Below are 27,162 nucleotides of genomic sequence, written 5' to 3'. Positions count from 1 at the left end.
AGACTCCCCACCTACTTGCTGCATGATATTAGACAAATTAATCTCTCTTGTCTCAACTTCTCCATCTGTAAGGTGGGGCTAAAACAGTAGCTCATGTACAGACTTGTGAGTGTTATATGAAAGAATATAAGGAATGCATTTAAAACAGTGTCTGCCCCATAGCATACACTCAGTAAATGTTAGCCATTATATTTTTACAAAATGACAGAGCTACACAATATGAAGACCGAGGTACCTTAAGAATAAAGGTTAGTTCAAGTGGAGAAATATTAGCAGCAAAGTTTTATCATAAAGCTAATAGCAGATATAACCAACTCAAAGATCCTAACTGTAGCACTCAGTATCAAAATATTATTTGGAAAAACAAGTAAGTTTCCATTAACCCATGTCCTCCAGTATTAAAGGAATACTAGCTTGATTTTATTTAGATTTTTTAGTACTTAAAAGTATTTTATAAAATTTTTCTTTGATAACATGTGGGATTTGTGTGCAACAAGGGCTTTATATACAGCATTAGGTTTGTTACATATTAAGTAACTGTTACATACATGATTTTGTCCACCCATTATTATTCAGTTTCGGAAACACCTAGACATATTATCACATCTTCTTCAACTTTTTGGTCATACTTCTTCTTTTATAGATAAAAGCAATCATTTAACCATTTTCAAAGGTTAACAGTCTTGGCAGGAATATGGTGACTAAAATACCGAAATAAAGACCTGGCTGGTGTGGCTCAGTGGATTGAGCCCCGGCCTACAAACCTAAGGGTTGCTGGTTCAATTCCGGGTCAGGGCACATGCCTGGGTTGCAGAACCAGGGGGCCTGTTCCCAGATGGGGGGCATGTGAGAGGCAACCAGTAGATGTTTTTCTCCCTCTCTTTCTCCCTCCCTTCCAATCTCTTTGAAAATAAATACTTAATATCTTAAAAAAATAAACAACAAAGGGAGAGAAAAGTAATCCACAGTGAGGATTTGGCCTTGCTCACTAGGTTAACTACTCACAGGCAGCAGGAGGCAGGCAAAACTCAGCATGAATCACCTAAAAACCTGGAATGACCCATATATTTTCTTGGAGTTCAACAGAACAAAAAGCATGTAGACCTCTCATTTATTTTTTGGCTCATGGAAACTTACTGGAATTAAAATCAGACTCATCATCACTTCTCAAAAAATGTTTCATAAATATGTGGCTATGCTGAAGTTAAATTTTTCCATTGATTTTTCATTTGAACATTTTTTAATTTTATTTATTTATCTTTAGAGGGGAAGGGAAGGAGAGAAGGAGAGAAATATCAATGTATGGTTGCCTCTCGTGCACCCCCTGCCAGGAACTGCGTCCCCTGCTGGGAACTGGCCTGCAACCCAGGCATGTGCCCTGACTGGGAATCGAACTGCGATCCTTTGGTTCGCAGGCCCTAGCTCAATCCACTGAGCTACACCAGCCAGGGCTTCATCTGAAATTTTTTTAAAATAATGTATTGATTTTTAGAAAGAGGGGAAGGGAAGGAGATAAAGTGGGAGAGAAACATCTGTGTGTGGTTGCCTCTTATGTGTCCCCTACTGGGGACCTGGCCTGCAACCCAGGACTGTGCCCTGACTGGGAATTGAACCAGCGACCCTTTGCTTCACAGGCCCATGCTCAATCCACTGAGCTACATCAGCCACATCAGGCTCATTCTTAATAAAGCAAAGGCAAATGTATTTCTATGTCTTGTGCATAATGAGAGGTAGAGAGCTCAAACTTTCTATGGTTAATGAGGCTGATATCAAGAAATATCATATTTTAAGGGTTTTCTACTATGTTAATTGTTGTGAATGAAAATATTTTAAATGTTATATTGTTTTCTATCAGAATGTAAGCTCTTTAAAGGCAGGTGTTGTGTTTTGTTTTCTTTCAGCTGTGTTCACTGACGTATTCCCGGCACCTAAACAAGTGCCTGGCATGCAGAAGTAGCCCAACAGGTTTTTGCTAAATGAATGAATGAATGAATGAAATAAAAATTCCTTCAGATTGTATATGGCACCTGAGAGATCGAACATAAGATCGAGGTGCTTTGTGACCTATCATACTCTCTAAGTCATAAACTGGGTCTTTCCATTTAGAGAAAACTGCAAGTTAAAGTGATAATAATAAAAGCAGTTTGGGGTAGATATAACTTTATTCTGGTTTTACAGTTACAAACGTGACTGAATTAGTGGATAAGTGAAGTAATCTGAAAGTAGATGGCAGAGAAACAATACTGTGAGCTTCAAAAATTCAAGCCATTACAACAAAGTAATCTTATATAGGCTGATCAATTACAACTAGAAAACATCTAAATAAACAACTTCCATTCCATTGTATCAATTTATATCAAAGTATTATTTGGTGGCTCAAAACATATCATTTATGAGTACAGCCAAGAACACATGTAAAAAGAAGACGATGGCTGTTTATTCCTAAAATGTCTGAGAATAAACAGGAGTATGTATTTTCCTAAGGAATAACCAACCACACACCCCACTCAGTGGCAAGGTAAAAAATTCCACTGGTTCTCAAGGACTCTGTCAACTACAAAGAAGTGAGTATCATACAGATTGAAATCCACGTCATTTTCCAATATACAGACATTTTTCAATTATTCAGAACCATAGTGGGGGGAAGACTCCACACAGACCACAAACTCCAGGCGATGTGTAACATATGCATCTGAGGCACAGATTCATGAAGCCTTCATTTTGAACAATGAAGGAAGTTTTGCAATAGTAAATGGCAAGCAGAACCCACTGCATGAACCACACAGTAGCAATAAACTAAAAGAGTACCTAACAATCAATTGTTTAAAATCTGCACGTTCTTCATTGTACTGGTCTTTGTGTCCGAAATTCAGTAAGCTTTTTCTCCCATTTTTTAAAACATTTGTAAACATTATACATGTAACCTTCCAAAGGGGGGGAAATTGCTATTCTACTTTAACCTAGTGATATGAGCCCACACTTCAAGAGCCTTGTGAACATTAACACGTGAAATTTTAGATCTGAATTTTATCTTCTGGTAATGTTTTAAAAAGAGGGGAAAGGGGAAAAAAGAGGCAGAACTGTCATTTCTGAACATGGGGGAGCAGCTGTGAGTCCAAGAGTCTGTACAGAGCACGTCCAAAAGGTGACACACACAGGACCATCCGAAAATGGGGTTTTAGTTGGACCTCACTGGGTTCCAGAACCAACGCCAAAGCCTGAAGCTGTGAAGTACTGTGGTGCCTCCCCTCCCCCCACCCCACCCCCCCCCCCGTGTCAGCTGGCATGGCAGTCCACAGGGAGCTTTGTGGCAGGTTAAGATCTAACAACTCCTATAAATGAGAATTTTCAAAATCTCCAGACATACTGACTGATCAATTCCCCACTGAAATTGACACATTTGAAACCGTCCCCTTTTCTCCACTTTCACTACCACTGTTCTATTTCTCTACTTGTCCACTTTACTGCAGGAAGCCTCTACATAGGGGCTTGCAGTCTCACCCCTCCCCGTCTACCTGCCACACTCCTGCCAGTTCTAGACCCCAACACTAACCACATCCCCCTCCAGCTTAAACTGCTTTGTTGATGAGGACAAACTTCTTGGCACATCATCTGACCTCTTGTTCACGTCTCCAGTCTCATTTCTGACAACATCCCACTTGCCTCTGCCCTCTTCCCACACACCCCAGGCTCCAGCTATCTAGAACTACACAGTACAACACACAGGGGGCAAACACGAGGCCCACGGGCCGAATCCAGCCTTGTTTTATCCGGCCTGGCACCTTGTTTCTACCCAGGGGCAGCACTGAGAGCTCCCTTAACAGTTAAGGAGGAGTTACATTCTGACAGTCGTAAAATTACACTCAGCCCTTTGAAGGCCACTGTGAGGCTGATGTGGCTCCCGGTGAGAATGAGTCTGACACCCCGGGTCTAACACATTTGCCCAGAATATCTGAGACACAACGGGTTCCAGATGAATGACACGTGGGGAATTCTGATACCCTAGGCCTAAAAGAGCACAATGACTGAAAAAACTTGATCTCACCTCATTTTCCTCTTTTATCTAACTGCAGGTTATGCCCCATGAGTGGGTTGGGGATTTGATTTTAGTGGGCTGTGGCCACCTTTCCAAACACCCCATGTGGGAGATGGAGGGACAGTGCACAGGGGATCCAGAACCGTTCAGGTGGAGAGGATGGGGGGTGCGTGGTGAGAGGGCAGCTAGGGAGACAGGGTGGACGGGGAGCTCCTGCAGGTTGGAGGAGATGGGTGCAGGGGAGGGGCGCCTGAGGTCTGCCAGTCAGGGGGGAGGGGTCCGGCAGAGCCTGTGGCACACTGCAGGCACCAAGTAACGGGAGGTGTCACGCCCACACCAGGTGTTGTCACACATCAGTGGCGCCACATCGAGCGAAGCTGGAATGTCCCTGGTCTACTCCATGCCCTCCCGGAACGTGTCCCTGCGGCTACAGGGCCTCCAGGAGAGACTCTGGGTCCTACTTCTGCTCTGTGACTGTGCAGGACCAACAGGGCAACAACAGAAGCCACAGCAGCAAGACTCTAGAGCTGGACGTGCGGGGTGAGTGGTGAGCACTCACTCCTCAATGGCTCCCCAGCCCTGGGGAGCCCAGGTGGGGCCCTCTCCAAAGGGCTGAGTGTAAAGGTTGGAGGAGGGACAATGGAATGACAGAAGTTTGTTTGTGTAGAGGTTGGTGTAGGGGGGTGTCTGTTGTCTCTTGGGTGTGAGTTTTTAACCTGTCTCATCTCCCCTCCTCCAGTTCCTCCAGCTCCCCCATCCTGCCGTCTCCTGGGTATGCCCCGTGTGGGCACCAACGTGACCCTGAGCTGCCAGTCCCCAAGGAGTAAGCCTGTTGCCCTGTACCAGTGGGTGCGGCCACCCCCATCTTCCCAGGTGTTCTATGCGCCAGCTTTAGGTGAGGGACTTGTGGGGACAAGTGAGACTGTGGCTGGGGTAGGGGAAAGAGGCGAGGGGCCAGAGGGGTTGTGTGGGGAGGGAGAAAGGGGGCCCACCAGGTGCAAGCCTGAGTTGGGTGCCTTCACGTGCCGTGCACTCTGGTCCTGAAGACGACTTATGGTCTCCTGTTTCAGAAGCTAGATTACCGGTATTCACACAGAATAGAATATACCAGAGGGTATCGCATAGTTAAGAATAGTGTCACTATGTGAACGAAGTCAGTTAATATTTGCAAAGCACTGAGAACGGTGCAGAGCACACAGTAAAGGCTGTGTGTGAGCCATCTCACTTACTGTAGTGTTTGTTTCAGTTACACACAAACACACACACACACACACACACACACACGAGAACTGGACCACACAGTAAAACGTGTTTCTTCTTGTTGCACGTTCAAAAAGATGCACTGCACCCTGGCTAGTGTGGTTCAGAGGGTCGGGCGCTGTCCCACAGACTGAAAGGTCACAGGTTCTATTCCAGGTCAGGGCACATGCCTGGGTTGTCGGCCAGGTCCTCCCAGTTGGAGGCCCGTGAGAGACAACTGATTGATGTTTTTCTTGCACATTGATGTTTCTTTCCCTCTTTCTCCCCACCTTCCCCTCTCTCTAAAGAATAAAATCTTAAAAAAACCCAAAAGATGCATTGCTTTGTTTTTTCTTCCAGTATATAAAGAATGACATATATCATGGATATTTGTATAATTGCAGTTTAACACTGTAAGTTATTTATCAAACATAAATTATCTGGAATTGGGATGTACACCACACTGTTATCCCCAACCACCTTCCCCACCCTTCTGCACATTCCTCTGATACCACCAGTCATTCGTTTGTAGCTTGTAATTCATACCTTCACCGAATGCCACAGCACAGCAAATTTTTCTTCAATGGGAAGGCATGACTTTTTTAAGGAGCTGATCACTTATAAATTGCTTGGAACAACTGCATCACTTGGAGGCTTCCAGTTTTGGATTCTTGAGCCAATTATATTTTACTGTTTGTAGCCTGCACCACTTTCAGTGATACTGGCCCCTGGGCTTTTACTCCAACTGCTCATTTGTCTCTACTCCCTCCTGCCCAGTTCTGTCCCATATCACCTTCAGGACCCACCTCCTAAAAGCCGACAACATGACAGGTCCTTCCTGTGTGCACCTGTAGCACCGTGGGCTTAACGCCAACGCAGTACTCGGACCCAGCTCCTGGTTCTGTAACTGCTGCGTCGGCAGTCTACCTCCTCCGCCAGAAGGTGGGCACCATGACAGTAAGTGCGCTGCTGTGTTTCTAGGGCCTCCTGCAGGAGGCACCCCAATATTTATGGTAAACAATGAAAACACAAGTCTTTATTTCTGACCCAGTGTTCCCAGTCACCCTGAGATGAATCTGCCAATCGAGTGTGATGTAAGTGTGAACTGTACTCTTAGTGTTGTGATACTTGTTTCAGTTACACATATAGCGAGTTAAAGCTCTCCTGTTTCCTACGGGCAGTGGAATTCACGGGCCCACTAATCAGTCAAGACAGATGCTGAAAGGATACTCAGCCTTCTAAAGCAGTGGTCTTCGTGGGGTTATCCACACGCCTTCTCTAATGACTGACTGAGGAACCTTAAAACCTGAGGGATCCCGGTCATTCCCAGTCTCAAATTTTTCAGGTGTGAGGCTTGGCTCCTTATTTTAGAATAGCCAAAACAACATAGGTTAGTAATACCTACACTGCCTTGTTTAAATGGAGGGGGAACAACGTCTGATAGTCAATATTTTCAAGATACATTTGATAGAACCTGTAGATAAGAACTCTGGGTGGACTTTTTACATTCACAGTGTATTCTCCAATAAATTTTACAGCCAATCCTCATCTTGCACTGGATTTACTATGTCCTATATCCTGGAAACTTTCAAACAGATTATAAAAATTTTTTTATTTTATTTATTTATCTTTAGAGAGGAAGGGAAGGAGAGAAGGAGAGAAATACTGATGTATGGTTGCTTCTCATGAGTCCCCTGCTGGGAACTAGCCTGCAACCCAGGCATGTGCCCTGACTGGGAATCGAACCTCGATCGTGTGGTTCGCAGGCCCACGCTCAACCCACTGAGCTACACCAGCCAGGGCAGATTATAAAAAAATTTTAATGTCGGCTTTAAAATGTTCAAGAAAGTACATGGATTTCGAAATTCTTTGGGGAATACCTAAGCAAAAAAGTTGGTCTGGCCAACTTCTGGCCAATGATGATAATCACTAGCCATATATGAATATTTAAATTTATATTACATTGAAAAGTCCATTTCACAGTCACATTTCAGACACTCAGCAGCACCTGCAGCTGGCGGCTGCAGGACAGTGCAGACCAGGACATGCACATCATCACGGCGAATTCCACGGGACAGCACTGTCCCAGAGGATCGAGAGCATGGCACTGTTTGCCCCGCCGACTGAGATGATCATGCTTTATTTCTGTGCTGAAGGCTCTTCCTCCTGGAACGGTGGACCATTTTTCTTGATTCTATCAAGGTTCCTCCTACTTGGGTCAAGTGGCAGGGAGTGCAACAAGAAAGATGGACTCTTGAACTCCCCGCAGAGGCTCAAGCGTGCAGCCAAGAGAATCCTTTCATAATATAAAGACTTCTTTAATACTCTGAATAACAACTTTTCCTCTACACTATTCAATATGGCAGCCACTAATGCCATGTGGCTATTTATAGTTTAAAATCATTTAAAGTAAAACTCAGAAGCCTTTCACTTGGTTCCAACATGTGTTTATCAGACCCCTTACCAACAAAACTGGGAGTCCAACCGTGCGTTTGGGGTCCGCAGTCTAAGGCCACAGCTGCACACAGCATGACAACGAAGGTGAGCTCTAAGGAACACACTGTTTGGCGACTTCCTCATCGTGCAAACATCACCGAGTGGGTGAGCTTACACACTCCCAGAGGGTAAGTGTACCAGGGCCTGCAACTACTGATCACACACATAGGCTCCCTGGTACGCGGTGCGCGACTACATTCCTTGAAGATGCACACCGAGACCCTGTCAGACTCATGGGCAGACAAGCCAACGAGCACACGAGCTCTCAGGTGGCAGTGGGCACGGGAACAACAGAAACGGAGTGTGGGAAAAAGGGAAGGAAACAAATCTGATCAAATCTTTCCTGAGAACTCTTTCAGTGGTATACCACATTTCTTGGAAGTCTTGCAGTGATGATGCAAATGTCACGTAAAAGCCCTCAAAGGGAGGCAGATCATTAAAATGCTTATGCAGGGCCCCGCATCTGGCTCTGAGTTACCTTTGCCCTATTGGTTTTCACAAATCATGACGAGGCTTGACAGCAAAAATAAAAGACCAAATAAACTATCCTGTGATTTGTCTGCTGAAGTATGAAATTTACTCCAAAGGTTATGACAATATGGATGAATGAATCTAAGCAATGCCCCCAACACAACACTTTCACCCGCCGTTTGCTGGACGGAAGACTGCCCACCACTCGTGAACAGGACTGGCGCGCACCGGCACTGATGCAGCAAAGGCCAGTAGTGCCAGCCACGCAGTCACCTCGCATTGCGTCTCTGGGCAGGGCCAGAAGAATGCATTGGTTTCAAAGACCAATGCAAGTTGGACATAAAGCCAACTCTCAGGAGGCAGATTTTGGGGAAAAAACAAAAAACGTGGGACTTGAGAATGAGTTTTGTAGTGCAGCAGACTGACGGACGTGAGCACAGCACATGGCTCAGAAGCACCTGTCCTCACGGATTCCAAGCCTAGAGTTCTTTCGACTGCTACAGTATGAACTAAGTGACGTGCGTTCTCCCTCCTCTGAAGTCATCACACGTACTGACTGTCTGCTTTAGTATGACAGTGTGACACTGGAGCACTTCAGTGTATGACACTTAGTCAGGTGCTGCACTGTGCCCCCTTCCTTGTGTTGTCTCTATAGCTTCTCCCTCTCTGAGGCGTGTGCACAGGCTTCCACTGCGCTGCGAGCCCTCAGGCTTCTATTCATCCTGACGCCTAGCAGACAATCTTGCACAGTGAGCGCTCAAATATTTGATGGACGGAGATATGAAGAAAAGGCCTATACAAAAAGATAAAAATCATGTAATGACTACACAAAAAAACCCCACTTCTTCGTTTACCTTACTCCAAAATTAGGCAGGAACTGTTAGCAGACAAATTTTCTTCTGGCAAACAAACAAAAAGCAACAAAACATCAGAGCAGCAACAATCTCAAACACATCCTTTTAGCCAAATGATTGAACGAATATTAATACCAACAGGTCAGACTTCAAAATGAAACTCTTTGCAGCAATAAACCAATGTTTCTATCTCACTTTAAGGTAAAATCCTGTGTGCTTAGAAATATGCATAATTACTTGGGTAGTATTTCAAAGTTGTGCTTTGGTAGCAAAATCCAAAAGCTAGTCATTCGATTTCAATATTTACAATTTTAATACTCCCATTGCACAGACCAGAGGACTGAGGCAGAGCTCAGGGAGGGAAGTGATGTGATCTTAGGTTGTTCAGGAAGGTGTCGGGAAAGAGGCTGGTACAGAACCCAGCTTTCTGACGCCTTCATATGAGAGAACTGCTACCTCAGCATGTTGAAACTATGATTACGGAAGAGCTTCCTGAAAAATAAAAACTTAAGTTATATATATACCTCTGCCCTCCTTTCGAACTTAGACGAAATCAGAGTTTTCAAAATTGAAGTCTGATAGGTATTTCATACACATGAGACCAGAAATGGAACTGATGCACGCAGTGTTTCTTCCCTGTGAACCTATGACATGAGCTCGAGTTTAAGTGAGCTTGTTACACCAGTCTGACCGAGGGTTCCTCCTGGCCTATGTCCCTGCACCACTTTGTTTCTGTTTCGTAAAATCTAAAGCAAAAAGGATTACTGAATTTCTTTTTGCAGCTCTCATCAAAACAATACACTGAAAGATTCGTGATTACTTGTTCTAAATCACCATTTCTGAACCCGGGATCTAAAGGTTTGCTTCCAGGGCTTTGAGATTCTCTGAGAACTTTTTAAGGTTTTTATTTTCATGAACACAACCTAGATTACTGGGGACCTTCGCCTCATAACTGTGTAAGGCTATGATTTCACTGGCCACATTTGCTTCTATCCTTAAAGTTACATTCACAGAAAGTCTCTTGGAAGGTCAGAGCTTAGTTTGCAATGCAGTATTTTTCAAAGTGGGTTTCAAAGTCTGTTTCGGGGTTAATGCTTAAGTAATAGTGCTCTAGATTTTTATACTTGCCAAAATTCTTCTTCTTGTTTATTTGGTGGATTTAATAAATATGTATCCAGAACCTCTATGAGCTAGGCACTGTAGATACAGTAGTGAATAAAAGTGAACTTGTCCTTGCAGAGCTTATAACTCTGACAGGAAAGACCAACACTGGTAACGAAGAAGGCTGTCCCTCGGTTGAAACCATGTAAGGAGTACAGCCCTTAAAAAACAACATTTATCCACCCTCCTTGTCAACTGCTACTGTGGCTCAGAGAACCCATTACTGTCATCTACGTATTCTCAAAATATTCCAAGAGCTTGAGGTCAATTTGGTCTTATTTGTTTGAAGACAGGTAAACAGATCCTTTGAAAATTTTTTTCAGAAAAACTCAACCTCCTTTCTTTGCTTTAGGATATGTTTCTCATAATTGGACACAAATGCAACCCAACTAGAGATGTCCTGGTCATCTGAGGAATAATTTTATAGACACATTTATGTTCCGTGAAGTTTTGACAGCACAATACTTTTTCCCTTTGAAACATTCCTATGGACAAAAATTGATCAAGCTAAAACAGTCACAAACAGCTGAGGTGCACTTCTAAACTCAAGAAACGCTCATGGATAGAAACTAATCAGCTCAGCACAAAACTCTCCCCACCACCAAAATACACCTTAATGACCTTGAATAGAAGAATGAATTGAGGTTCAGAGAACAACGGCTGCTACCAGCTACTACAGTTGTTGACCCTTGAAAAACGCAGAGGCTGGGAGCACCGACCCCCGATGTCATGGAAAACTGGAAAGCAACTTGTGACTCCCCAAAACCTCAACTATAGTCAGCTCTTCACACCTGTGGATTCAACCACCACTGGGAATGAGAAAATAAAATACTGTCTTCAATCAGGGCTGGCTGAATCCACGAATGCGAACCTAGGGCTGACTGTATATTTACTGAAAAAAGTATATGTACGAGTGGACCCACACAGTCCAAATCCTGTCTATAAACTACTGTTCTAATGACCTCCCTGTTAAAAAAAAAAAGAGGGAGGTGATAAGACCCAAAAGTACATGTATCAAGTAAACCAACTTAATTTTGCGATTGAGAAATGGGTGCCAAATTCCTTGAACAATAGTTAACAGGTTTCAAAAGGTCCTAGTTTCTGGACTAAATTTTCTAAGGAACAAGGGCCCAGATGAACTCCTTGAGCCAAGATCTCTCGAACTTCGGAGTGGTCTCCTCCTTTGGTGTGGTTATCGTTGTCCTCACTGCGTTTCTAACCTCCAAGCAGTTCCAGAAAAAGTGCCATCCCTACTAGAAAAGAAGGACACAGATACTATGACTATGAAGAAGCAGTAGTTCAGTGAAAACTGGGAGAAAGAATCTTTTAGCAGACACTGTGACGAGAGAACTAGTTTAACTAAAAAACAACGTCAAATCAGCTTATAATGCAAATTGGAACACCTAGATCGACAGTCAGTAAAAAGAGCAAACAATAACCTGGCTGCTGGTAGAATATCAAGCCAAATTAAGCTTCTGCATTTAAACATACATCCATGTACACAAGGATAGCAAGATGCACACTGAGAACTTTGTCACCACCACATCAGGCACAATAACTAAAGCAGGGGAAACCGGGTTTTCATGAAGGCACTTAGTCGGAAACACACCTCAAGTCAACATAACTCTGGAGGCATGGACACTCCAAATTCCAGACCAACTTTCGGTCAAGCTAACTTCGCAATAACAATGCACTATCTGGCTCCAATCAAGCCTTTCCAATTCTCCAAAGCATCTACAGTCTTACTTGTCCTTCATAGCTCAGGTTAGAAGCAAGACCACTGGCACAAAGACCAGTCATCAGAAAGCGTTTTTAGTATGGCTCTGCCACTGCACTCATTTGAAAATTCCGAAACTGGGGGCCCACCGGCACCCCCTCCCTTGCTACCCTTCTTCAATCCCGTCCCGGTAAGCCTCTGCCTAGGCGCCCCCTCTGCTTGGAACAAAGCGAGGCCCCACCGGCGGGGTGAGAGGCGCCTGGGCTCGGGGATGCCCACCGCGCACAAGGAGAAACCACCAACTTCAGAACGCAGGAACGTCTTCCATTGGCAAGAAAGAGGGGCGGCGGCAGTCACGCCCAACTTCAAACTCAGGAAACCTACGGGCTGGCGGCCATCTGGAAAACAACCCCTTCCCAGGGAGAGAAGAAAAAGGCAGAGACGCGAGTAGCCCACCGGTCTCGAGAGAGAGCCTGGACCGCGGACCGGCCCCGCCCCCGAGGTCCGCTCCCCGCCTCCTCTCTGCCGCGGGTTCGCTGCCCCGGGCCGGGCGGCCGGTTACCTTGATGCGCTCACGGCACTGGGACGGGGTCCGCTCGTAGCCCAGCTCGGCCAGGGCCCGGGACACGCGCTCGTACATGGCCGGCCCGGGGGCCTTGCTGCCGAATACCGTGCCGGCTCCCTCCAGCTGCTGGTACCGTGCCTCCACCAGCCGCTCGTTTCCCCACACTGCGATGAGCGCGTTGGTCTCGGCCGGAGTCCACGACATGCCGCGGCAGGCGGCGGCCGGGGCTCCCCAGGACGAGGCGGCGCTGCGCCCCCCAAGCCCCAGCCCGAGACCCCCTGACGGCGCTGCCCCCGAGCCCGCTGCACTGCCCGGCCCGAGCGGGGAGGCGCCCCGAGGCGTGGAAGGGTCGGACAGCGAAGGGTTTCCGTCGCTCAGGTCACCAGGAGAGGCAGGGGAGAGCACCTCCATCTTCGGGATTTTAAGCGGCGAGTTGGCGGGCCGCTCCGAGCCACAGGGCGCAGCCATCTTCCTAGCGGCCGCCACTGCACCGCTCGGAAGTGACGTACCCGCACTTCCGGCCGCCGCGGTCTCCGGAGCCGCCGTGGGGCCTGGCTGGCCCGGGGTTTCGCGGCAAGCGGACTTCGCTCCCGGGCGCTGGCCGTCTACTCCCCGAGGTCTCTCTCCGCGCGCCCGCCCACGCCGCGCGCTCCTCGGCCGGGGAAGAGGCGTGCCAGGGCCCCTCGCGGAGAAGGGAGGGGGCATGAGGGCGCGCCGCTGTGCGGACGGAGCGAGCCTCCCCACTTCCTCTCCAGTCTCAGCCCCCGTGAGGGAGGGCGCCGCGCGGGGCCGTGGTTAAGGGGGACTAGACCATCGCGCTTCTCTCTGCCCCCACCCCGGCCACCCCTCCCTTCAGCCCGGCCCCGGGCGGAGGGCGGACGTTCAAGTGGAGGCCGGGGAGCCTCGGGAGGTGTATCCAGGGAGTCGCCAGAGCTGTAGGGCGAGCATCTCTGGGAGGGGCTTTAGAAAGCAGGGCTCTGAAGCTTTTCAGGAGACCCAAACGCATTATTTGAAGAACAGCAGCTCTGATTCCAATTATGATAGATTTTTGGCGTCCGTGTGGGTGGGTGTGACCGTTTGTAGAAGAATCACATAGCTTACTGCGTTTGTACGGTTTATACATATGTTCGAACTCCGGAGCCCAGCAGAAAAGTTACCAATACTTTGCAATATCATTCTCCATTTTCCCTATTTGGAAGTCTAATAGTTTTCCATCTGTTTTTCATTCTTCAGAGTAAGTTAAAAAGAAGACTTCAATTATAATAGGTTCTTTGTGACCTCTGGCGATTAGTTTATTAATTGCTCCAGAAGTCTCCAAAAAGGCCTGCGATTTAAAGAACATTGGCACAGGAAAACCAATACGTAGCTGTTAGGTATTTCAATATTATTGAAAGCCAAAAATCTAATTGTTTGTCTTGGGTCTTTTACTTAAAAATCTCAGCGGATTTTTTTTCAAATTTGATTAAGTCATGCAACACTTTTAAAAATAGCAAACAGGTTAAAAAAAATAGAGCTGGGGTCAGCTGTATTTTTAACTCTCAAGAGTCATCCAAGAGAATGCTACGGTTGTCATTGGAAAGCTAAAGAAATCGCTCTAATGATACAGTGAAGGAGATAATTGTGAAGGATTAACTGGATTAACTGGATAACTCTCTTCGTATGTCATACTAAGATGCCACCATAGTTTCTAAGCTACCAGTATGAATAATCATAAAGAAGATCCAGAACTTATGCTGTCTCTTCTTTTTCTGAAACAAAAAGATACGGTCTAGCACTTTAGTTAAGATGGTGGATTCTAGAGTCCACCATTCTGAAGTCCTGGCTTCAGATCCCAGCTCTGCAGTCTCAGCCGACTTAACCAACCCGAGTGCCTTGGTGTCTTCGTCTGTCAAATGAGGACCCCCCAGCATTCTTGTGAGAATGCAATGAGTTAATACAGGTGAAACCCTTAGAACAGGGCCTGGCTCACAGTTCACATTATGTGATCATCAGCTCTTAATTTCACTTTTCCTATATTCTAGTGAATAGGATCTTCCTTTTGTCACTTTCTACCACTGGTTTCATTGTTCTATTTCAGGCCCTAGTGGAATCTCAAACATCTATCAAATCAAATCCACTCTCATTCAGTCCAACAGTAAGTTTTTTGATGTTATATTTAATGTGTATGAAAGGGAGAGTCGTGCCTAATCATGCACTAAACCAGAGACTCCAAAGAGTTTTAAAATCACTACTTGTTCTCTTTTTCCCCACAAGCCTAAAAAAAAAAAAAAAAAAGAAAGAAATCCTCTTGCCTTCTATTGTTAATTCTGGATAACTCTCAAATCAACTGTGACTCATGAGGGAAACCTTCCTAGATAAAGTGGGCTGACTGAGAAGTTTAGGGAAACTATGCTGGCTTGCCTGTCTTCATAACATCCCTTTTTTATGTATCACTCAAAGTTTTTATCTGATTTTGAATATTTTACAAATGAAATCATGTGTGTTCACTAACTTACTTTATTCAATGTTATCTTTTTAATTAGGATTCCTCTATCCTGTGTGAGGCTGTGGTTTGTGCATTATTGTTGCTGTAAAATATTTTATGAATACATCTCATTTTATTTATCCATCCTACTGTTGAATTTTTGGGTTGTCTCTAATTTAGGATATTATGAGTAATGTTGCTACAAACATTCTTGTACATGTCTCCCGGGGCATATGTGCAAGTATTTCTGCAGACTGTATACCTTCCTTCCCCTCCCACCATCCCTCCTTTTTCTTCTTGCTTTTTTCCCTGTGGATACCCAATTATCCCAACTCCATTTACGGAAGAGACCATTTTTTCCCTCTTTGGCAGTGCCATCTTTGGCACAAATCAATGTCCATATGTGCATGGGTCTGTTTCTGGGCTCTCCTGTTACATGGGTCTATTTGTCGTTCTGTTTTTCTGTTTGTGTTCCTTGTGACAGCATCACACTGCCCTACTGATGTCTCACACCGGCTTACGATACGTCTTACGTCCAGTAGAAAATATCTCTCCTCTTCTTCCTCTTCTTTGTCTCCCTCCACCTTAAAGAGTGGCTTGTTATTCTTGATCCTTCACATTTCCAAAGACATTTTAGAATTAGCTTGTCAAGTTCTACAGAAAAAGCTGTGGGTGTTTTCATTGGTATTTATTGACTCTATGGACCAATTTGAGAAAAACTGACATCTTCATAGTAATCAGTCTTACAATCTTTGAAAATGATATATCCCTTCATTTATTTAGTTTTTAGTTTCTCTCAGTAAAGTTTTATAGTTTTCTGCCCTGGCTGGTGTAGCTCTGTGGATTGAGCACGGGCCTGCGAACCACACGATCGTGGTTCGATTCCCAGTCAGGGCACATGCCTGGGTTGCAGGCCAGTTCCCAGCAGGGGACTCATGAGAGGCAACCATACATTGATATTTCTCTCCCTCTCTCCTTCCCTTCCCCTCTAAAGATAAATAAATAACATCTTTAAAAAAAGTTTTATAGTTTTCTGCATAAAATTCTTACACACATTTTGTTGGATTTATTCCTAGATAGTAGGTATTTTTTAACACTCTTGTGAATGATACCATTTTCACAATAATTTTCTAATTTTTTTGCTGGTACAGTAGTTCACTTTCTGGGGTTTCAGTTGTCTGTAGCCAACTGCTATTGGGAACCACCCTGCCTGGTTTCAGAAGCTGTAACCCCCCATGGCTAAGGCTGAGTGAGAGACCTTGGGACCATGAGCCACTAAGGAGACAAAACTTATCTTCTTGGCAAGGGTGCTGCCTCTGCCCCCTTTACTTCATCCGCTTGGCCCCAGGCGAATGACTGATTAGGCAATGATAGGTAAGATACCTCAAGGGAGGGATGTCCTAAGACAGGCATGGTCTCGAAAGTACCCTCAAGAAAAGACTTGGAGGTGCTATAGAAAAGGAGGTGATGGACCCTCAACCCCTCAGTTTTGATATAGCCTGAGTCCTCATTCTGTTTTCCAGAAGTCTCCTAATCTCTTGGTTGCCTTACTTCCCCTGCCTGACTTAAGCCTGAAACAATGCTGCAGGGCAATGCCTGACTTAAGCCTGAAACAATGCTGGAGGGCAATGCAGCCCTGGGCAGGGACAGGCGGTTCCCCAGGCAATCAGGCCTGAGAAAGAATGCATAAAATCCTGTGAAACCTGCTTTGATAAGAATGCCCTCAATTTTCTAATAAGGGTCCAAGCATGAAGTGAGTTTGTTTCTCAAAGTTTCATAGCCCTTTAGCTAACTGACCCTGACTCAGAATAAGCCCTCATAGTTCTTTGTATGTTATCTTTTATTGTTTGATTATCACTACCTGATAATGATTGATGAGCTTTACCTGTATTCCTGTGCAAGTTGAACCCAGTAAAAGCCCACAGAGGAACAGGCTCCTGGCCCTTCTCCTTTGAGAGACCAGCCATCTTTCCTCCCCAAGCAGATTGTGTCTTAGTAGACTTATTCTCATCCGTGGCAGTTGGGGGGTGGGGGGCCTGCAGGCGACCTCCCCCCGAAACTGCAGTCTGAAAGTGGAAAATTCCAGAAATAAGCAATTCATAAACTTTACATTGTATAATTTTCAGAGTGCTGTGATGAACTCCTGTGACCCCCCCACTCTGTCCTCCCAGGGGTGTGACTCATCCCTTTGTCCAGCATCTCTATGCTGTACCCTGTCCCCACCAGTTAGGCACTTAGGAGCCCTCCGGGTCATCAGATCAACTGTCACCATATCACAGTGTGTGTGTTCAAGTCACCCTTATTTCAGTTAATAGTGGTCCGAAGCTCAGGAGTAGTGAGGCTGGCGACTTGGATATGCCAAAGAGAGGCTGTAAAGTGCTTCCTTTGAGGGAGAAAGTGACAGTTCTTGACTTAATAAGGAAAGAAAAACATTGTATGCTCTGGTTGGTATGTTCTACAGTAAGAATGAATCATCTATCCAAGAAATTGTGAAGAAGGAAAAAAAATGTATGCTGTTTTGGCTGTAGCACGTCAAACTGCTTAAGTTATGGCCACAGTGCAGGGTACATGCTCAGTTACGATGGAAAAGGCATTACATTTGTGGGCAGAAGACATGAACAGAAAGTGTGTTCTGATCGATGGCGATGTGTTGCTCTCTAGAAACCTCTGAGCCTACGTGAAGGTGTCAGCAAGGGGTCCCATGAAGTGAGTGACACCAAGCCATTCACTGCAAGTAAGGGGTAGTTACAACAAGACACAGAGAGAGAGTGAAAGAGAGCATTTACATAACTTTTACTACAGTGCATTGTTATAATTGTTCTATTTTATTATTTGTTATTGTTAATATTTTACTGTGCCTAATTTATAAATTAAACTTTATTGAGGTAGGTATATATAGAAAAAGCACAGTACGAACAGGGTTTGGTGTGATCTGAGGTTCTGGGCATCCCCTGGTAGTCTTGGCACAAATGGCACCTGTTGGCATGTGCGCACCATATCTGACACCTTCCAACAGAAGTCTGTTTCCTCCCCTTGGACCTGGGCAAATCTTGGTGACTACCTCAATGAAGCAAATGTGGCAGAAGTGACACTGTGACTTTCAAGGCTAGGTTTGGAAATAAGCTGAAATAATCTTCTGCCAGTTTCTCTTGAGATACTTGGTCTAAAAACCTTCAGCAACTATGTAAGAAATTCAGCCACCCTAACCACACAGAGAGATCAGAGAGAGCGAGAGAGAGAGCCAAGGAACCAGATGTGTTCCAGCCTCCAAGTGTCCCTCTCTCCAGCCCAGGCTCCAGGCATTCAAATGAAGGAGCTTTGAAGTGACCCAGCCCCAGGCACCACCTGACTGCAGCCGCATGAGAGGCCCTTAGCAAGAGCTCCTAGCTCATCCCAGGCACCCTGGGACACTGGTTATTGTTGTTCCGTGCCGCTAACTTGTAGGGTGTTTTTTTATGCAGCGATGAGTAACTGGAACAACGATCTTTTCTTCCCAGCACACCAGCCTTGACTCCCACCTTAAATACATACACTCTTGCCACATGTGTCCTATCAAACAAGTCAAGTCTGTTTTGGGCCTTTGGACGTGTCTCAGATCCTCATCTGGGAACACGGGCATCTCAGCTCTTCAGGCAACAGCCTCCTCCACAGCTCCTCAGATGTCACCTCCCTGACTGCCTCTCTGCCACACTGCCGTGTGGTTTCGTCAATATGCGTTTTCTTTATTTATGTATATTAATTTTCCATGCATTTGTTGTATGCTATCCCCCTCTAGGATGTCAGCTGTCTGGAATGTCTAGAAACCAAGGATTCTGCCCAATGTGTTCACTTCTAACAGACCCAGCACTTAAACTAGCAACCACAATGGAGTAGCAGGGACCAGATATACCCCTCTATGTAAATAACTGGAAACCCAAACAAAATATGTGAAGCAATGGTTTTCAAGACTTAGGGCACCAGACGATGAAGGACAGTGAACCCTGAGAGATGGAGAACAGACAAGGTGATTGTGGTGATGGTTTCACAGATGCATGCACGCGTTACACATAATGAAATTATACACCTTAAGCCCTGGCTGGTGTAGCTCAGTGGATTGAGCTCAGGCCTGCAAACTAAAGGATTGCGGTTTGATTCCCAGTCAGGGCACATGCCACATGGGTTGCAGGCCAACTCCCAGCAGAGGATGCATGAGAGGCAACCATACATTGATATTTCTCTCCCTCTCTCCTTCCCTTCCCCTCTAAAGATGAATAAATTAAATTTAAAAAAAACTGTATACCTTAATATGCACGCTTCACTATGTGTTAATTATAGTTCAATAAAGCTGTTATAAAAATATTTCAGGAAAATACTAGGCATTCAATAAACACTGTTGACTGGTCATTTACTTCATTAGACGGTGATTTCTTAGTGATTACATATTGATTTTTTTTACTATGTTTTATTGATTATGCCATTACAGTTGTCCCATTCCCCCCCTCCACTCCCCTCCACCCTGCACACCCACTCCCACCCACATTCCCCCCTTCAGTTCATGTCCATGTGTCACAATTTCTTTAGATTCTATATTTCCCATACTATTCTTGCCCTACCCCCTGTCTATTTTCTACCTACCATCTATGCTACTTAGTCTCTGTACCTTCTCCATCCCCCTCCTCCTGCTCCCCTGTTGCTAACCCTCCATGTGATCTCCATCTGTATGGCTCTGCTCCTGATCTAGCTGTCCTCTTAGTTTGCTTCTGTTTTAGGTGTGGTTATTAGTAACTGCGAGTTTGCTTTCCTTTTACTGCTCATATTTTTTATATTTTTTTTCTTAGACAAGTCCTTTTAACAAGTCCTTTTAACAAGGGCTTGATGGTGATGAACTCCTTGAACTTGACCTTATCTGAGAAGCACTTTATCTGCCTTTCCATTCTAAATGAAAACTTTGCTGGATAGAGCAATCTTGGCTGTAGGTCTTTGGATTTCATGACTTGGAATACTTCTTTCCAGCCCCTTCTTGCCTGCAAGGTCTCTTTTGAGAAATCAGCTGACAGTCTGATGGGAACTCCTTTGTAGGTGACTGTCCCCTTATCTCTTGCTGCTTCTAGGATTCTCCCCTTCATTTTAATCTTGGGTAATGTAATTGTGATGTGCCTTGATGTGTTCCTCCTTGGGTCCACCTTCTTTGGGACTCTGAGCTTCCTGGATTTCCTGGAAGTCTATTTCCTTTGCCAGTTTGGGGAAGTTCACCTTTATTATGTGTTCAAATAAGTTTCCCACTTGTTGCTGTTCCTCTTCCCCTTCTGGTACCCCTATAATACAGGTGTTGGAATGTTTAAAGATGTCCTGGAGGTTCCTAAGCCTCTCTTCATTTTTTTGATTTCTTGTTTCTTCATTCTTTTCTGTTTGGTCACTTTTTTCTTCTTTCTGGTGTACTCAATTGATTTTAGTCCCAGTTTTTTTCCCATCGCTATTGGTTCCCTGTGCATTTTGCTTCATTTCATTTAGTGAAGCCTTCATTTTTTCATCTAATTTGTGACTAAAATCAACCATTTCTGTGAGCATCCTGATCACCAGTGCTTTGAACTGTGCATTTGATAGGTTGGCTATCTCTTTGTCACTTAGAAGTATTGGCTCTGGGGCTTTGAGCTGTTCTTTTGCTTGAGCCATATGTTTTGGTCTGTTTGAGCCTGTTACATATGAGGGGCAGGACCTTAGGTGTTCACCAGGGTGGGGCAACCCAGTAGCTGGGTTGTGATGCTGTATGTGGGGGCGGGGTCAGAGAGGGGCAATGGCATTTTTTTTCTGCTCTGTCTCTAATTTCAGTCCCCTCTGCTGCTTCCCACAAGCAAATTGGGCCCTTCTGATGCTAGTTCCCAGATGTGTGGGCTTGTTCACCTTCCAGATCCCTGTGGGTCTCTCCAATGAACTCTCTGTGAGCCTGGGAGCCTCTCCTGGCACCTTGACGCCTGAAAGTTTTTCCAGTTGGTGCTTTTAGGCTTTATTTCCTGGTGCTGGGGCCCTGGGTTGTGCAGTCTGTCTCACTGCTTACTCCTTTGCCTGGTTTATCTGCATGTGAATGTGTGGCCTTGGTCAGCTAGCTGCCTTGCGCCCCCACTGCGTCTGCAGGTTGCCACCCCACGCCTGGAATCTGCCAACAGCCGCCTGTGTGCCTGGGTCAGTCAGGCCGATTTTTCCTGCATGACCCCTCTCCGCCAGCTGCTGACTCCACCCCTCTTACCAGTCTCTATGAATGGTTCGTTGTTGTTGGACTTCGGTACAGTTTAATTTTCTCTCTGTTTTTGTTGCATTCTGGTTTTTAATATTTGCCGTTCATAAACTTGGTTGTGCGAGGAGGCACAGTGTTTCCACCTACGCCTCTGTCTTGGCCGGAAGTCCTAGATATTAATTTTTGTGCACATGTTTATGTAATACCCAGTGAAGTACCATGTCGGAATAAGTATTCAAATGCTATAAATATTATCACAAAACATTTATTACATATCCATTAGATTGATGTATTTTAAGTGAGACTAAATATATTTTTCCTGACAAAAAAAATGTTTAACTTTATTAGCAATCAAAATACAAAATATAATAATGACAAAGTTTTTAAAATTTTTTTATTTATTTATTTTTAGAGAGAAGGGAAGGGAGGGAGAAAGAAAGGGAGAGAAATATCAATGTGTGGTTGCCTCTCATGCACCCCCTACAGGGGACCTGGCCCACAACTGAGGCATGTGCCCTGACTGGGAATTGAACTGGTCACCATTTGCTTCTCAGTCTGGTGCTCAATCTACTGAGCCACACCAGCCAGGGCTGAAAAACCGTTTTTAACCTTCAATTCCCAAATAGTTTTGAATGATAGCACAAGCATGAGCTATTTTATATTAAAAAAGAAAGTTATTTCCATTTCTAAAGCATTTCATAAAACCTACTTGACAAGAGATTGGGGAAACAGATGCTCTCTCCTCCACTGCAGATAAGAAAGTAAACTGAGAGAAACTTTCTGTAGAACAATTTCAATAAATATCAAACACTTCAAAAACATAAGAACCCCTTCATCCAGCTTTTCCACTTCTAAAAATGTATATTAAGAAAATAAGATTACACACAAAGATTTAGTTAAAAGGTTGTTTACCTCTACATTGTGTACAATATGAGCAATTAGAATGGCCCTGTTAGTCCAGCTTTAAGAAACCAGTTAAATGAACACCACTATATTCATTGCATGAAATACTATTCTGATTGGAAAATGATGTAGTAAATAAGCCAACTTAAAGAGATGTTCAGGGTATTTTTTATTAATGAAAAATAATAGGCTTTTTAAGAGAATGAAATGACAATTTACAGATTGGGAGAAAATATTTGCAAAATGCACATCTGATCAAGAACTTGTACCTAAAATATACAACGAACACTTAAAACAATAAAAAACAACCCAATTTTTTAAAATGGGCACAAGAGCTGAGTGATGATATGTAGACAAAAAAAAAGATACACAGATGAAAAAACATGCATATGAAAAGATGCTCAGTGTAGTATGTCACCGAGGAATTGCAAATTGAAACAATGAATACCACCCTGCATCTATTAGACTGGCTAAATCCAACACACAAACAATGCCAAATGCCGACAAGGACATGGAGCAACAGGAGCTCTCATTCAGTGTCGGTGGGAATGCAAAATGGTACAGCCACGTACAAACCTAAGCACGATTTGACCACACTACCAAGAATCGGGCTTATGTCCACACAAAACCTGCACATGAGGGTTTGTATTAGCTTTTTGCATAATTGCCAAAAAAAAACAGGAAGTAACAAGAAGTCCCTCATGGAAAAACAAACTGTGGTACATTTGTATAACGGAATATTATTCAATAAATAAAGGAAATGAGCTATCAAGCTATGAAAAGACATGGGGGAATGCATAATGCTTAGTGGGAGAAGCCAGTCTGAAAAGGCTACCTGATGTCTGATTCCAATGATACGATGTTTTGGAAAAGGCAGAACTACAGAAACAGTAAAAAAGATTAGTGAGTGCCAGGGGTTCAGCAGGAAGGGAGGAAGGGATGGATGGGTGGAGTACAGGGGACATAAAGCATACCTGATGGGAAAGTATGAAGCATAGACACGATGACGATAAAGTGCAATTTGCATGGAGCCTGGCACACGCCAAACACCTAATAAATAAAAGATAGTTGTTGCTATTTCCGCCCGTCTGCATGTTGCTAAGGAAGGTCTCCCACCCCCAAACCCTGAGCCAACCCAACACTGGCAGCCTTGCCACCGCTATCTGACTTGAGACCATTAGGTCTGATCTCATCGTGCCCTTTACTTGTTTATGCCCTTCACCAGAAGTCCAAGACCCCAGAATATCCCAAAGGACTTGGGATTTAGTGCCCATAGACCTCTGCAAATTTTTTTCTGATGTCATTCTCCTGCCCTCCAAACTCCTGTGTCCTCTGGTGTTTGTGATCCGTGATCAGGAAACCTCCCTCTGTCCTCAATCTCTTCTCTGACCTCTTTTTTTTCTTTGTACTTTTTGCTCTCACTCAGCCTTGACTGCCCCAAGTTCCCCCATCAGCCTTCCTCAATGACAGCTGTTGCCTCTCAACTCACTTCTTCCTCTCATGATCCTGTTTAAATCCAACTGTCTGCCTACTGCCCGCACTACGCAATTGCTGGCAGTTAGAGAAAGAACACAAAACCAGGCTGACTGGTCCGCTTGGCAATTAAACTGTGACCTCGAACCTCAAGGGGGATCTTAATATGGTTCAGCAATCATTTCATTTCTCTCGTTCATTCTTTTCACTCTCCTGCTGAACTGTTCATGCCTTTGTTTAATATGTCTCTCACATTAAATTGTGAGGAAGGAGCTTGACTTTTCTCCTTCGTTTTGCCTCTGGATATCCAGTTGTTCCCAAACTGTTTGTAGGATAGACTATTTTTCCCAGTTGAATTGTCAAATATCAGTTGGCTATAAATGTGAGGGTTTATTGCTAGACTCCCAGTTCCATTCCATGTCTACCACACTATCTGTATGACAGCAGCATTTGAAACTGGGAAGAGCTAGTTGTTCAATTGTATTCTTATTCAAGATTGTTTGGGCTATTCTGGGTCCCCTGTATTTCTTTCATGTGATTTTTACCATCACTTTGTTAATTTGTGCAAAAACACCATCTAGAATTTTCACAGGGACTGCATTGATTTAATCTGTAGGTCCATCTGGGGGCAATTGCCATCTTAACAGTATTAAATCTTCCAAACAATAAACAGAATATCGTTCTATTCATTGAGGTCTTCTTTAGTTGCTAGCAGCAATTTTTGTGGTTTTCAGAGTGTAAGATTTACACTTCTTTTGTTAAATGTATTCCTAGATATTTCATTCTTTTCAATGCTACCCTAAATGGAATTGTTTTCTTAATTCCATTTGAGATTTTTCATTGCTAGTGTCTAGAATTACTACCGATGTAATTGATCTTGTAACATATAACCTTATTGAAGATGTTTACTAGTTCTGATCATTTTTAGTGAATTCTTTATGATTTTTGGTGTACAAGATTATGTCATCTAAAAGTAGAGTTATTTTTACTTCTTCCTTTCCAGTCTGGACGACTTCCACTCCGTTTTCTTCTCTAAGTGCCCATCTAGAACCTCCAGTGCAATGTTGAACAGAAGTAGTAAGAACATATGACCTTGACTTATTTCTGATCTTGGGGCAAGGCATTCAGTCTTACACCCTGAAGGACGATGTTAGCTGTGAGTGTTGCATAGATGTCCCTTGTCAGGTTGAGAAAATTCTCTATAATTCCTAGTTTCTGAGTATTTCTTTTAGTAAAGGGAGGGTTTCGACTTTGTCATTTACTTTTACAGCCTCTTTTAAAATGATCATGTGATTGTTTCTCTACTATTGATATAGTGAATTATATTGACTTTCAGCTTTAGTCAAACAACTTCACATTTGGGGGATAAATTTTTGCATCTATATTCACACCCAAATGTTAGGCTCTAATCAGCTGGCTGCTTCACTGTTTTCTATCATGACACGGGGCACAAGTTACTACACAATTTGCAGGGTAATTTCTGAGGGAAGTCTCTGAGGTTCATCCTGCCCCTAGGAGGACTGTTCTTAGCTGTCTCTTTCCCTGGGTCTCTCTGGTAAGTCTGGTGGCCTACAGTCAGAGTATTCTCCTCATGGAGTTACCGGCATCCATTTAATTGCTCACCACAAAAATCTCCAGTATTTTCAAGAGCATCCTTGAACTACCTGAAGGGGTCTTCCTGCATCCGTCCCGCTACCTCTCTGACCTCATTGCCTGCTGCTGCTCCCTAGCTCCAGGCACTGTGGCCTTCTTGCTCCTTCTTGAATATACACCACCTGTGGATGAGCTTCTTGGGTTGGCAGTACTCTGCATATTAGCACATACCAGCGCCAGGAGGCAACCACATTCTTGAGGACCCAAAATGTGCATTTGGAACCCTCTCAGTCATAGAGTCTGCCCCATGTGTCTTGTCCTTGGGCTGCTTCTAATTTGTATCCTTTCATTATAATAAAACTATTGTCAGAAGTCCTGAATTCTGTGAGTCATCGTAGCAAATTATGGAACCTGAAAGCGGTCAAGAGAGCTCCTAATTTTAAGCCAGCTGGTCTGAAGTAAGGGTGGCCTAAGGGATCCCTGAATTGCACCTGGTGCCCAATGTCTGGGGCATGCGTGGCAGTCTGGAGGACTGTGCACTTAACCTTGAGTTTGACTCCTCATGGTAGGAGTCTATGCCTACCAGCTATGCATGGTAGACAGGTATAGCTAGTGTCTCAGGTTGAGAGAAGTAGTGGTGTCTCGTGGGCAACGATGGGTTAAACCCGCCGAGTCTTCACACCTCGAATTAGATCCTGGGTGGCATTCAATACCTCTAGGTGAACAGCACAGCATCTGATATTTGTACAGCTTACCGTTGCAAGTTGCTTTCACCTCTCACAGGTGAATAAACTGAAGGGAAGGGGAAGTCACTTGCCCAAGGCCACTAGACTCAAACCCAGGTGTTCTTCTCCAGGGCAGAGCGGTTCCCACAAGGCCCACCACTGCAGAACTCAATTACAGCACGCACCTATGCAGGGGGTCTCTAGGACCGGCTCTTCTTCAGGTGGTTTTAGAAAACCAGAGCAGCTACAGACTTAAGACTCAGGATTCTCCACTCTCCACCCTGTGACTTTTCTCCTTTGCGGGTAGTGAGATTTGGAGGAAAATACGTAGAAACCCAGGTCTTCTCCTGTTAGAGAATCGTGCGCTCCCTTAGAGCTCCTCATACAAGTGGCCCTTCCCACATGAGAAGAGAATCTGTTACCCTCAGCAAGGGTAACAAACGAATTAGTTACCCAGTTTGTTACCAAAATGGGTAAGCAAGGAAACTTTTAGTTCTGAGACTCAAGAGAACCTGCCCTAGAATTGGTGTTCGAGTCTCCCAGTACTGACATGTATGGGTTCTGGAGCACATTGAAAGATGGTGAGCCAAGCTTACAGAGCAAATGGAAATGGCAACCATATAAATATCCAGTTGCAAGGAAAAAAATACCATGGGCTCTTAATAAATAAAATATGCCCCGTTTCACTCATGATGGGCAAAATACAAATTAAAACTATAATAAGATGTCATTTTTACCCATCAGGTTGGCAGAGAAAAAAAGTTGGGTAGTGCATTGTGCCTGCGATCTGGGGAAAACCTCATCTGGCACCCTCAGATATTGTTGGTGAGGCTCAAACTCCACACAACCTGCTAAGGAGATGTGGGAATATTTCACAAATACATATTTGCATTGGACGCAGCAAGTTTACATTTGGGAATTTATTCTAAAGATGCAGCCACATGTTAGTGTAAAGATGTCCGCTATAGATTGAAAAACATTGTCACAATATTGTGGGACTCTCCGTTACGAGAGGAGCCTATTTCTTCCCTCTTCCGTCTGGGCTGGCCCTGTGGCTAGCTTTGACCAGTGAAACGTAGCAGAGCTGATGCTATTCCAGAGCCCAGCCAGGAGAAGCTCGTAGCTTTCATTCTCAGGCAGTTGGAATTCTGCCCCTGGAACAGCTGGTGGTTAGAGGCTGGAAAGACACCAAAGCGGCTGTTAGCAAAGGCTGGAGGACTGGGCCATACACAGTGAGAGGGAGTGGTTGTTACA

General features: G+C 44.5%; 1 protein-coding gene across 5 annotated transcripts in view; it reads right to left on the bottom strand.

The window, feature by feature from the left end:
- The window catches only part of MSANTD2 (Myb/SANT DNA binding domain containing 2), a 29,911-nt gene extending 16,630 nt beyond the window's left edge, over positions 1-13,281 (bottom strand). For 2 of the 5 annotated variants that reach the window (XR_005065338.1, XR_005065339.1), the window contains exon 1: positions 12,537-13,281. Coding sequence is in view for 3 of the 5 variants with exons in the window: in XM_037038180.1 (XP_036894075.1) it covers positions 12,537-13,244 (708 nt within the window). In the remaining 2 variants the exon portion in view is untranslated. The remainder of the gene's footprint in view (positions 1-12,536) is intronic. The other 3 variants (XM_037038180.1, XM_037038175.1, XM_037038176.1) reach the window with 3 other exon arrangements.
- Positions 13,282-27,162: the final 13,881 nt, after the last annotated feature.

This window comes from Sturnira hondurensis, unplaced genomic scaffold (assembly GCF_014824575.4).
Source record: "Sturnira hondurensis isolate 20B ecotype Veracruz unplaced genomic scaffold, ASM1482457v3 Scaffold0024152, whole genome shotgun sequence".
In the NCBI taxonomy this organism is placed as follows: domain Eukaryota; kingdom Metazoa; phylum Chordata; class Mammalia; order Chiroptera; family Phyllostomidae; genus Sturnira; species Sturnira hondurensis.
Note: the sequence above shows the minus strand (reverse complement) of the source record. Positions and strands in the feature narration are given on the sequence as shown.